Source organism: Acanthisitta chloris, unplaced genomic scaffold (assembly GCF_000695815.1).
Source record: "Acanthisitta chloris isolate BGI_N310 unplaced genomic scaffold, ASM69581v1 scaffold10453, whole genome shotgun sequence".
NCBI classification, from domain to species: domain Eukaryota; kingdom Metazoa; phylum Chordata; class Aves; order Passeriformes; family Acanthisittidae; genus Acanthisitta; species Acanthisitta chloris.
Genome location: NW_008663266.1, coordinates 30,318 through 43,654, shown reverse-complemented (window position 1 = coordinate 43,654; position 13,337 = coordinate 30,318). Strand labels below are relative to the sequence as shown.

General features: G+C 44.8%; 1 protein-coding gene across 1 annotated transcript in view; it reads right to left on the bottom strand.

Annotated features, from left to right (window-relative positions):
- Positions 1-7,073: 7,073 nt before the first annotated feature.
- Positions 7,074-13,337, bottom strand: part of LOC103798653 (parathyroid hormone/parathyroid hormone-related peptide receptor-like) — a gene marked incomplete at its 5' end in the record, with an annotated part of 25,012 nt that continues 18,748 nt past the window's right edge. Inside the window, 4 exons of the mRNA XM_009070929.1 lie at positions 7,074-7,575; positions 8,596-8,637; positions 10,487-10,628; positions 13,190-13,284. Of these exons, the coding sequence (XP_009069177.1) occupies positions 7,213-7,575; positions 8,596-8,637; positions 10,487-10,628; positions 13,190-13,284 (642 nt within the window). The remainder of the gene's footprint in view (positions 7,576-8,595; positions 8,638-10,486; positions 10,629-13,189; positions 13,285-13,337) is intronic.

Below are 13,337 nucleotides of genomic sequence, written 5' to 3'. Positions count from 1 at the left end.
CATAAAGACAAGTGTTTTTCTTGCTCTCTGTGCCCTTTTGTTATGGATTCCTCAAGAATAAAGGACTACTTTGACAGAGTGACCTTCCACCTCAGGGTACCTGAGCTCTGAACCTGGTGTGATGGGTATGAAGACCAGGGATTTGTGTAGCTGCTCTGAGTGAATCCCAATCCCATCCCAAAGCTCTGGACTGGATTTGAAACTGGGAGTCGAGATTGGCCTCTAGACCTCAAAAAAACTCTGAACATGCATCCACTTGAAATGAAAAACAAAAAGCTGAACCAAGTTAGTTAACTTAGTTTTTGAGGTTGTTTTGTAGGGATAGTTTGGAAAAAGAGAAGTGTGGAGAAGGAATCCAATCATTCTGAATTTGGGATTGATATAGTGAGTAGGGATGTCCACCCTGCTGGTGGCCTTTTTAGGGGCTTCTCTACCCACTAGGGACAAGCAGACTCAAAGATCTAAAAGGTTGATGGTCCATCATGAGCCTAATGCTATGGGTGAGGGAGGACATAGGAATCTGCTAGACTCTGAGTAGAAGATTCCTGATCTAAAACCTCCAAATCCTCCTACAGACCGAACAGCAGCCAGTGAAGATGTCTCTTAGCACTGAGAAAAGAAGCACCATGATTAGGAGATCCATCAAGGTCTATTAAAAGCCTAGACAGCTAATTAATTTGGGGCTTAACCACTAAATTAAACACATATGCAATATTTCTATTTCAGCATGAGTTTGCTCAATGTTGCTGAACTTTAAATGGCCAAGGAGAACATGGAGACACTAAGAAGGAGATGAAAACACCAAGGAGACCAAATTTCTACCTCAAACTTTCTAGCTTTCCGAACATTTTTCTTTTCACTGTGTAAAAGCAAATTCAGTTTGTATTTCTCAGGTTCTATTTCTCTGAATGCAAGTGGTGGAATTATATTTTAGTAATGTTCAGTTAATCATCATAGAATCATGGAATGGTTTGGGTTGAAAAGGACCTTTAAAGGCCATCTAGTCCAACCCCTCTATCCTGAGCAGAGACATCTTCAACCAGATCAGGCTGCGTAAAATGTGCTTTAAAGGCCATCTAGTCCAACCCCTCTATCCTGAGCAGAGACATCTTCAACCAGATCAGGCTGCTCAGAGTAAAATGTGCCTTCGTAACAACTCATCTCTCCTTCCTTTTCCTCTCTCACCTTTAGCTAAGAGCTGAGCTTGAGTTTTGATTTACTAAGAGGCCACAAAAGTAGTTTGGGTGGCACAGGACAAGCCCAATAATTTTTATACAGATGGCAGGAGCTTCTGCCTCAACCCAAATCCTTTGGGCCAACAGGACTTGTCCATTAGGCTCAACCTTTCACTTCTAACTTCCAACAATGTTCTCAGGCACATGGTGGGATTGTTGGGATGTCCTACGCAGGTCAAAGAGTTGGACTGATGATCCTCGTGGGCCCTCCCAACTCAAGATATTCTATGATTTCTCACCTGCTGAGCAGTTTACCACTTGCAGCCATCAGTGAAATGCCAATTTGTGATTCAGGATATGGAGCTGAGGAGCTGTTACTCCTCAAGTTTGGAAAATGCTGCCCCATATCATGTTTTTTTCCCTTTTGCTTTCTCCTTCAGCTAAAGTGATATAAAATTCAGCTAAGGCCACAGAGAGAGGATGTGATCCACATTACTCCTGCACAACTTTCCATGCCAAGGCACAGATTGGTTTGCAGCAAACTCATGGGCACCAAGAGGTGGATAAAAAGCACCACAGCCAATAAGATGCAATGTTGGACCTTAAAAGACTTCACAGGTTCATCCAACCTCTCCCTTCAAGGTCAAGTCTTCAAGTGCTTTCTCTCATTGCATGCAGTCCAAGCTCAGGTGAAAGAGTCATTGACCACAGTGAGAGATTTGGGTGAGTTAAGGGATATGTTGATTTCTCTCCTCATCACTAAAAATTCTGCTTGAAGCCTGCAGGAAAATCATTCAGTGAAAATCAAAACAGAACCAGCCTGTAAATGAGGTTTCTTGACTTTTTTTAAGCATCAGAACCTGAAATTTAAAAGCCTTTCAGCCATTGAGTATGTCAAGACAATAAAAAATTGGAGGTCTTCTCTCTTCATGTATTTTCACGTGGAAAATTCTTCCCAGCACTGTGGACGTTCTGTGACCTTCAGTTGATTGCCCATAAACAGATAAACAAAGCCAATCCCTGGCTGAAGAATTCAGTTCTTGGGAGACCTTTGTGAACTGTTTTGGATCTAAAATGTATCAGACAAGAAGCAACAGAGTTGAGGAATGGTGAGGAGTAGTACAAGACATGATCTCATCTGAACCAAGCCCAAGCAGTATAGAGAAGGTAAAAAAACATTTGTCTGCACATATCTGGGCAAAGAAGAAATGACAAAACTGTAGCCAAGAGTCATCCTTAAGAAATAAAATGCTGAGGAACATTTAACAGCTCCATGGCCATCCAAAAAAGAGGTAGATCAAGAAGGAAGGACTCATGAGGAACAGTAAACTGAACTGCTGTGGGTGAGAAGAGAAGAAGTACAATGAAATGAATCTCCCAGGGGTGAGATTCCCAGGGGTGTCCAAGCCCAAAATCTTGGTGGCACTGGAGAAAAGGTCATGCATCCAAAAGACTGACAAGGAGATTCCTCCCCATGTGAGGCAGTCAGCTGGGACACTGCAGTGCCCAGCAGGATTACAGAAGTGAGAGGTCCTATAGGACTTCTGAGGAATTCCAGATGTTTTATAGGATGAGAGGAAAAAGTGGCACAAATCTGACTCAGTGAAGGAGGGAAAACTAAATCCACACAGGCAATCAGCTCCTTTGGATCTCTGCCTCCTCCTTGAAGTGAACTCACAAAAGATTCTTCACCTCTGTTTGCCAGGTTGGATGGGCCTTGGAGTAACGTGGGCTAGTAGAAGGTGTCCCTGCCCATGGCAGGGCAATGGAACTAGGTGATCTTTATGGTCCCTTCCAACCCAAACCATTCTATGATGATTCCATGATGTGTCTGCTGCACCTAAACTCCAAAGCATTCTGCTTTCTTAGCTCCATGATCTCATGTTGGACCTGGAACAGGACGGGCACAAGCACTGCCTGCAGGCTCTGCAATGGTCACTGGATGAACTGGGGACCTCACCTCACCAGGTTGCTGTTTTCTGTGGCCTTCAGAGCTGTGTTTGCACTAGTAAATCAGACAGGAGAGGAAATATCACCTCAGGTGGACTCAGACCTTTGATAAGGGTAAACTGCCCTTGAGAAATGTCCTCGGCTCCTGCTGATGGAGGAAGTGAAGAGGACCCTGCTCTGAATCCAAAGGCTTTAGCTAAACATCACTAGAACCTCTCTGGCTGCCCTTCCAGGGCAAATCATAACCATAAATTGTGGTTTCTTCTCTGCTTTTAGACATCATGGTCTGATTCTTCCTCATTAAAATCAATCCTTGGGGATTTGTGATCAGCCAAGGGATGGCAGGAACAGCCTTTGACAAACATATTCTGCCTTAATGGCAAGTTTGGTATCAGCATTTCCCCAGTTTTGCTTGGATATTGCTTGGATATGCAAATAAATCCCTGGCAAGAAATCATCTATTGTGCAGAATTTGTAATTAAAATGATTTTAAAAGTATTTTGTCCCTCACAAATGTAATTTTATCTGCATTTAACAACTGGTTTCAGACATTTATTCCAAATAATCCAGTGCTGGATGCAGTTCAGTGAGGGCTGAATTTTCTGAGGGCTCTTGTGTTTGTTTATAACTAATTTTATGGCTTTTGCTAATTCCTTGAACTTTGTAGAGTGATTGTCAAACATGTTCTTAATCTTGAGTTCTCAGGAACCAACACAAGCAAAGAGTGAGTCACTGTATGGAGTTTTGTGGTATTTTGTCTTCTCTGTTCCAGCAGTGAAATGATAACTAAGAAATTTGTTGGAGGGAGAAGATCAGGAGGGTCATTGATTGCGTCTACTTGGCAGGATTTAAGGACAACTTACTTCTGGAAGGGTGGAAAGGCAGAACCAGTGTATTCAGTGTTGCCTCTCACTGCTGGGTCAAGCACATGGGATGCTAACACAGCTGTGCACACTCTGACAGCTCACTCTTACTGACTTCTGCCCCTCTGATTGCCTCCAGAAGTCATAGCAGCATCTGAGAGGAAAAGGACAGTCGGGATGACCCAGATATCTGCAGAGCTTGGTAGTTCTTCATGCCCAGCCTTCACTAGACTTGACTTCTCTTGCAAGATTATTTAACTTCTCTGTATGACTATTGCTTGTATTGTTTTATGAATTACAACAAGAATAAGCATATGAAAAAAGATTAATCTTTGAGAACTTTACATTTTGAGAGCTGCATTTTGGTGGCAAATGGTTATGGTGAGATTTGACTTCTAATGACAGGAAACAAGAACATCACAAATAAATCCTGGATTTTAAAGACCTCTTTTACAGGATGAGAGGCAACAGCCTCAAGCTGCACCAAGGGAGGTTCAGTCTGGATATCAGAAGGAATTTCTTCATTGCAATGGCTGTCAAGCATTGGAATGAACTGCCCAGGGAGCTGGTAGAGCCACCATCCCTGAAGGTGTTCAAGAAACAACTGGATGCGGCACTTAGTGCTCTGATCTAGTTGACAAGGTGTTACATAGGTCACAGTTTGGACCTGATTATCTTGGAGGTCTTTTCCAATCTAAATGAGTCCATGATTCCATGATTCTATCACCTGTTCATGTAGGTCTTCAGCTGGTGGAGAGGAGCTTCAGCTCCTGACAGTGGCTCTCAGCCACCACATCTCCCACCAGGTCTGAATCCAAAACTCAGAGATGTCAAAAGGAAGAGGTTTCTCCCATGATTTCACCAAACTTTGGTCAGGCCCTGACCTGAGAGGTCATTTAAAGAAGATGTGGGGGACAGAGTTAGGATCCTAACTGCTCCTCCTGACTTCCTTCAGTGTTTGGGGAAAGTTAGTCCTTAATTAGCCCTCAGCAAACCATCTCAGAAATGCTGGTTGATGTGACCCAACAGCTATATCTAAAGGAATAGAATAAAGAGGAGATTATTCCATTGGCCTCATCTGCATCCAAATTTGCTCAGTACCTTTTGTATTCCACTTGAGTACCGAACAGGTGAGCTCAAAATGCTTCAGTTACAAGCAAGTGGTCAAGAAGGAAAAGAAGAAATAAGGAAAATAAGCCCATGAGGACCTGATTCTTAGACTGAAAGGAATGATGATAGAGGCTGAAGAGAGGGTCCAGCCTGGCTCAGCCAGAGGCTTTCCTTTGGGAATGTATGAGCTCCAATGGGAATTAAGGTCACTGTTCCGAATTTCTTACATCTGGGCAATTCTGTATCATGTTTGGGAACTGGCAGAGACCTTCTCTAGATGACCAGCTGGTGTGAAACAGCCCTAGCACAATTAATGGTTGGCCAACAAGGACTTTACCTCTTCATAAGATCTGTCAGAGAACAACCTTTGGGACACTCTGCAGAAAGCACCAGCAAGAGAATTTCTGCACAGTGACAAAATCTTCCTGGTCTCCCTGTCCTGAAGGAAGGAGACATTTCCTTGTGCTATTCCCTTTGGAGGCAACCACAATAGCATTTCCTCATTTCAACATCTCTAGACAAAGTAAGTGACTTTGAATGAAGTTAACTTTACCCCAGCTGAGAGTCTGACCTGGTGTACAAGTGTGTGTGACCAAAACAAGAAGAATAAAAAGGTTCACCAGATGTTCAGAAGGTGACCATCCAGGAGCAATCACTGCGCTTTTAGCCAACAAATTTTACCTTTGGATGTCATGAAGGTCAGTTTATCTCACTGTATCCCACAGTTTTGGCTTCTGGGTAATGCAGGTAGACTAGTGGAGTCTTTCTCCCCATGAAAATCTGGATGAGTTGCCCAGAGCAGCTGTGGCTGCTCCATTCCTGGAAGTGTTCCAGGCCAGGTTGGATGTGGTTTGGAGCAACCTGGGCTAGTGGAAGGTGTCCCTGCCCATGGCAGGGGGTTGGAATGAGATGATATTGAAGGTCTTTCCAACCCAAACCTTCTGGGATGCTATGATTCTCTGAAACAGGATTTTTGGAGAGGACAATGAGAAACAATTTAGAGGTTTAAAAATGCCTGAAGGTGTTTCCATGAGCACCTCAAATGGGAGGGCTGATTTAGGCACCCTCTGAACTGATTTCAGCCACACACACAGGCACACACCCCTAAGATTTGCAAACTCCCAGCCCTTGGTAAGCTCCCCTCCACTGCCACATCTGGAAGAGCAGAAACATTCTGATAACCACATTTTCCATCCTAAAATTGTTCCTGGCTTCATTCTGGAACTAAGGGCAGGGAAAGGAGAGGAGAGTTTCCTGTCTGCACCCAGCAACCATGAGCTGTTAACCCTCCCCACCCGCAGAGAAGCATTTTGCCAAGCGAGCTTTCCCAAGGGAAGAAGGACATCCATTTGATTGTACCAAGCAAGACCTTTAACCAGCTGATGAAGGGCCATGTGCCACACCTGGAAGAGCAGAAACATTATGATAACCACATTTTCCATCCTAAAATTGCACTGATTCCTGACTTGCTACTAGATTCAACGCAGGAAAAGGAGAGGAGATTTTCCTGCCTGCACTCAGCACCCATGAGCTATTAACCTTCCCCACCCCAGAGGAGCATTTTGCCAAGTGAGCTTTCCCAAGGGAAGAAGAATATTCAACTGGTTGTACCAAGAAAGACCTTTGACCAACTGATCAAGGGCTCTTGCTCGATATTGTGTGTTCCCAGGCAAAGAGCAAACCGAACTGAAGACACTGATGCCCAAGGTGGCTTGTACCCTCCCACGATGGGACTGTACACCCCCTGCAAGACTCTTGGGTGAGAGTCCTGAACAACTTGGGTGCCCACATTCTTCAAGAGGTCCAAGGACCTTTGCAACCCCTCTGGCAAGCTGTCAGTATCTCTGTTGGTCAGCAGGTAGCAAGGCCTGAGGGTCTGGAGAGCTTCTGCCTCCGTTAACCCCAGGGAGACATGGATCACGAAGTACATGGATGTGACCAACCACTGACCACATTGGTGGCTCACTTTTCTTTCCCATATAACTTAACCTCTTGTTCCACAGAACAGAGAAACTGTATGGAAACCCTCAGCATCTGAAGCGTGGCCTGATGTTCTTCCACCCACTAAATGCTCTCCAGGAACCTTTTTCATCCTTTCGCTTCTCTTCCTCTCTTTACATCACTGTCTCTCTTTCTTCTTCAACAAGCACTGTGGGTCTGTCTCCATCATAAAGCCCAGAGCCATTGAGGTACTCCTCATCTTTGTTGTATTGCTCTGGTCCAGAAGAAGGCATGGAATTCTCAGAAATGGAGCCATTTTTCACATAACCTGGCAAATTCCTGTGTCCATTGAGGGTCCCTGGGATCAGTCTTGTGTTGAGATGGAGAGCAAGTGCTCCTCTTGTGGCTACATTTGTGATGCTGGTGTGGGAAACCATTGGTCCATAACTGTAGGTTGTGCTCCCACTTCGTGCTTTCCTTTTAAAGTCAAGTGCTAATGTCCATCTGCTCCATGACTTCTTTATTTCTGCTTGGACCTAAGGGGCAAGGGAAGAAGAAAAATCCATGAGTAGGAGGAGAAAGGAGCAGAAAGTATATGGAGGAGGTAATACACACAGGCAGAATGAGTGGGAAACTTAGGGGAGTCAGATTTTGATAATCCTTGTGGGTCCCTTCCAACACAGGATTATGTAATTCTATGAAATTGGAAGGAACAGTAAATTCGCATTAAATTTGCCCTTTCCAAAAGAAATATTTGACATTTGGAAGCTTGAATGGCTGAAAACATTGAACTGAAAAGGTGGATGAACTCTGTCCAAAGGTTAAGGGATGGTGAGTTGCACATCCAGGAGACAATTCTCTCAGTGTACCATGAAATCAAGTATAAATGGGATGAACCAACCTCAGAGGTACCTGAATCACTAGAAACCTTCTCCAGAAAGGAGTTAACTGACTACTTTAGACTCAGTATCCAATTTTTAGATAGCTAAAGTTAGGATATCAATTCCCTTTATGGTATAGGTTTTATCTTGGTTTATATCAAAAGCAGTTGAATTTCCCCTTACAATGCATAAATTTAGGTGAACTGAGCCTTATGCTGTGTCATGAGAGCAACTCACTGACCGTACAGTTTGCAGCCAGAGAGGGAATTAATGGAGCAAAGAGATTAAAGTATATTACTCTGGAAAGAGAAAAAAAAAAGCCAAAAGAGCCTGGAAAATCCAAAGAGTTTTCTGGTGTCTACCAATTCACTTTTCTTCCTGCCCCAGAGCTGAAATTCAGCAGCACTAACCAGCACTTGTGCTGGGAAATCAAAAAGGAATCACATTCTTTCTCTTTTACCTACTTCCAGTAGCTCATTTCTTGGTGGTGTATTGACCTGGGTGTTTCAAATCACCAAAAAATAAGGGCATGAACCTTCTACATGGACTGACAAATCTTTGAGTGCACACCAGGGCTGCGTCTCTGTAATGAGTGAGGATGTGCTGATGTGCATCCACCTGTGTGTGGAACTACACTGAAAAAGGAGAGAAATAATGAAGATGCTGTTGACTTACCTCTCCATTGCAAAAACAGTATATGATGGCAACAAAAAATCCCTAAAAGGAAGAAAAAACAACATATTAGTGGTGATTTTGCTGCTTGTGAGCATCTCTTTTCTGGTGACACCGCCCAGCACCTCTGGGTTCCTCTCAAGTCAGTGACACAGAATCTGCTGTAGAAAATGCATGTAAGAAACCTCAGGTTGCTCAGTAGAGCATGAGAGAAATGGAGACATTTCCCTGCAGACTGTTGACCAGGTAGACAGGGGTCCTAGTGGACACCAGGCCATCCCTGAGCCAGCAGTGTGCCCTCGGGTTCAAGAAGGCCACTGGTATCCTGGGGTGCATGAGGAAGAGCATTGCCAGCAGGTCAGGGAGGTGATCCTGCCCCTCTACTCAGCCTTAATGAGGCACATCTGGGGTGCTGTGTCCAGTTCTGGGATCATCAGGACAAGAGGGACATGGAGATCCTGAGTAGGTCCAATGGAGGGCTGCAAAGATGATGAAGGGACTGGAGCATCTCTTATGAGGCTGAGGGAGTTGGGCCTGTTCAGCCTTGAGAACGGACAACTGAGATGGACCTCATCAGTGTTCATCAGTATCTGCAGAGGTATCAGCAGCTGGATCAGGCTCTGTTCAGTGGTGCCCAGGAGCAGGACAAGAGGCAGAAAACTGATGCACACAAAGTTCCATCTGAACATGAGGAAGAACTTCTTTCCTGTGCAATGACCAAGCACTGGAACAGATTTCTCAGAGAGGGTGTGGATTCTGCCTCACTGTCAATACTCCAGAATAACCTGGACATAACCCTGTGCCATGTGCTCTGTGCTGACCCTGCTTGAGCAGGAAGGTGGGACCAGATGACTCACTGGTTTTTGCTCACTGGTGTTTGCTTCCAACCTGACCGATTCTGGGATTCTGTGCCTATATAAGCCCTCTGGGCCATGCTTTAGCTAAGAGGTCTATTTTCACCCCCAGACCTTCTGTAGAGGTTCTGAGATGATGTTGGTTGGCTGGAAACATGGTGAGTTCTACCTCACTGAAGGTGTTTATGAATTATTGGATGAACTTTCCAGTGTTTTACATCTAGCTGATTCTACTACAGGATAGGAGGAGGGTGGAAGATGATCCTGACTGGACTCTTCCAGCTCTGGCTATAAATGTGACAAACTGTGCTGAGTGGGATCAGCAAAGGAATTCAGATGTGAGCAAACCACCTACACCTTTGTGTTGATCAACACTTCACCGAAGTCTTGCTGAGGCCACCCACTGTTTTCTCCCATCTGCACCCAACAGGAGTTGTGGAAGCTTATGAATGCAAGTTTGGGCTCTATGTCCCTTACAGTGTCGCTAAACTGCCATCTGGTCAGATCCACTGTAAATCTTTTATCACGTGTGATGATCAACCATGAGAATAGGTCATACTGTGTGAGCCAAAAGACAATCTGTCCGGGAAGATCAAACACCACTCTGATTCTAGAGCTGCTTATCCTTGCTGCTGTGTCTTATTTAGGACCAGTCCTAAAACTAAATCTTCCTTTTCCCCAAACCTAGAACTGAAGAATCCACTGACAGCACTGAATGACAACTTGGGCAAAGCAAATTGGAAGCTAATTTTCAAACATATCTCTGTGGATCTGTTCCAGCTCCTGTCTGGATCTAAAGGGATTTATTTTGTGGGACAAGTTATCTTTCAACAGAAACAGTTTTTGTTGGACACACTGAGCCTTTATATGTTGTGTTTTGCAAAAACATGCTTGATGCTGAAATACTCTCAAATCACCTTGTGGATGAAATCTGGTGGATTGTCAAACCAGCTCTGCTCCCAAAGCCAACCTGGCACTCCCATTTCCCTCCTATCCCCACTGAAATGCTCAGAGCTTACCCCCCAAAAGAGTTACAATACCTGGAAAGAGTTGAACAGCATTTCATAGTGCATTTGAACTTGCCAAAGAATCCCTGACACGTCTGTGTATGGCATAGCCATGAAAACTATATAGTGAACTCCAAACAGAGGCATAAGGACGAGGGTAGATTTCAGCAGCTTCCTGGAGGGAGAAGAAAAGAGAGAGACATACAGGAAATCAGTGCACAGGGTGAACCTTCAGCCTGGTTCATCCCTGGGTACAAGTTGCTTGAGTTAGTCACACCTCAAGTGCTGTGCCCGTCTGTGTATGGCATAGCCATGAAAACTATATAGTGAACTCCAAACAGAGGCATAAGGACGAGGGTAGATTTCAGCAGCTTCCTGGAGGGAGAAGAAAAGAGAGAGACATACAGGAAATCAGTGCACAGGGTGAACCTTCAGCCTGGTTCATCCCTGGGTACAAGTTGCTTGAGTTAGTCACACCTCAAGTGCTGTGCCCGGTTCTGGGCCCCTCAAGAAGGACAGGACATTGAGGGACTGGAGTATGTCCAGAGAAGGACAATAAAGCTGGTGAAGGGTCTGGAGCACAAGTCTTATGAGGAGATGCTGAGGGAGCTGAGGGTGTTCAGCCTGGAGAAGAGGAGGCTCAGGGTGACCTTATCACTGCCTACAACTCCCTGACAGGAGGTTGCAGTCAGGTGGAGTCAGTCTCTTCTCCCAGGTAACAAGTGACAGGACAAGAGAACATAGTCTTTAGCTGCACCAGGGGAGGTTCAGTTTGACATTAGCAAGAATTTCTTCACAGAAAGGTAATATGTGCTGCCCAGGGAGGTGGTTGAGTCACCATCCCTGGAGGTGATTAAGGAACATAATGGCACTTAGTGCCATGACCTAGTTGATACGGTGGTGTTAGGCCATAGATTGGACTTAATGACCCAGAGGTCTTTTCCAGCCTGATTGATTCTATGTGTGATTCTATACTTTTCTTCTGGCTTACATGTTCCCTTGGCTAGGCTTGGATGCCTTATGTTTACACTGGCACTGTGGCCACCTGGAATTTCAAGCTGTCACTTCTCTTATGGCATGTGACACAACCCACAACCATGTCTTGATGTACTAATCAGACTCCCTCCACATACATGTCCCCATGTGACACTGGGGTGACAATGCTGAGGTGTCTTTTTCAGCCTCAGACTATCTCCAGGTTTGGGTCAGGATCATGGGTAGAGGGTGGAAGGATGACAGAAAGGAATGTGTGCTGCTATTCCAGCCCTCAGCCTCTGACTGGCACTGACTCCCCTTGTCCCTGAAGGATCATTCTTCTGCTTACAACAACTGGACATGGTTCTACACAACCTCCAGCACATGAAACTGCTTGAGCAGGTGGGGTTGTACTAGGTGATCTCCAGAGGTTACTTCAAACCTCAACCACTCTGTGATTAGCCTGTTTGATGAGGCAAGACATGAAAATCCACCCTGGGTTAGTGCCTCCTGTGCAAGGAGCAGGGCTGGTGCAGAGGGAAGTGCATCTAGGAGCAGTTACTCCAGGTATCAAGGGGAAGAGGACAGTGCATTGTGTGGTTAGAAGAAGGTGAACACTTTTAGGAGGTGCTTTGGGCTGAAGTATCACTTAGAAACCCCCTTTTTAAAGAATCAGCTCCATCTCAGTACAGAACCTATAAATGGGTACTGGGGGGAGGTACAACAAAACCCAGTGCTTGGCTGGGTTTGCTCCAGAGAGATTCAGCCTTGCCTGGAAGTTATATTAATTGAAGGACTAAACCTCCTGCCAAGAGTTACAGCAGATCATCAAGTGCAGCAGTAGTTGAGCAGGGCAGACACCATCACCAGAACAACCTGGTACCTCCTCTGTCCACCAACTGGAAACCACTGAGGGAATCTAACACTTTAAAAGGAGAGGGCCTCATCCAAACCATAATTAATGGCAAGCTTCAGCCAGGGAGAAGTAAATAAACAGATAAATCAGAGGCCTGACAGGGCAGCAGAGCAAAATGGAGAGGGTTTTCCTGCCAAATCTCACTCCTACTTCAAAAGAAACATCTTCTATTTGGAGAGTGAGGTGGTAGTAATGAGCTCATGGTTTGCAGCCCAAATGATTCTGCTCTCCCTCCTTTGCATGTGTCATGTTGGTCAGTCCAGGAGATTTAGAGAAGCCTTGGGAGCTCTCGAGCTGTTTTTTCTGTCCAGTTTTGACCATGCTACAAATATCCTAAATTTTCAAGAGAGAAGAGCTGGCAGAACAAAGGAAAACAAACAGGAAAATGCCAGCAAAGAGTCAAGAATCCTTTTTTCAATTCAGCAAAGGCATTGAAACATCTGCTGAAGGGCAGATTTAATAAATAGTCCAAATTTTGCAAACCACAGGAGGGAAATAAATTGAAATAAATAAATTGATAGAGGTTTTCGGAGCTTCAACAGCAATACTTTATTTTTGCACTCTTGTTTCATGACCTGCACAGTCACTTCCAAACAGCCTGAGGGGACTGAACTCCTCTCTCTAACATATGAGGCAGGTCCTCCAGGTTGGATTTGAAAGGTTTAGGAGATGTTTAAATTGCTGTTGATTCATTCTGCATTACCAGACTTGGAAGACAACATCCTTCTCACCTGCTTTTAGATGTCTACACCATGAACTAGTCACCTAGGGCTTTTTCTGTAGCCAAGGAGGGGGAAACAAGGAGTTTGTCATCTCCCAAAAGGCGGAGAGGGCATGTGACTCACCTGTACTGTTGTCTTGAGTCACACCTCCCTGCGTTTGTCTCTCGTAGCTTGGTTGCTAGGACTCGGATAATATTGATAAAAAGGATAAAATTTACCTGGAATTCAAAACAACAAACAAAGGAGAAGTGTTAAGAAAAGATCCATGTGA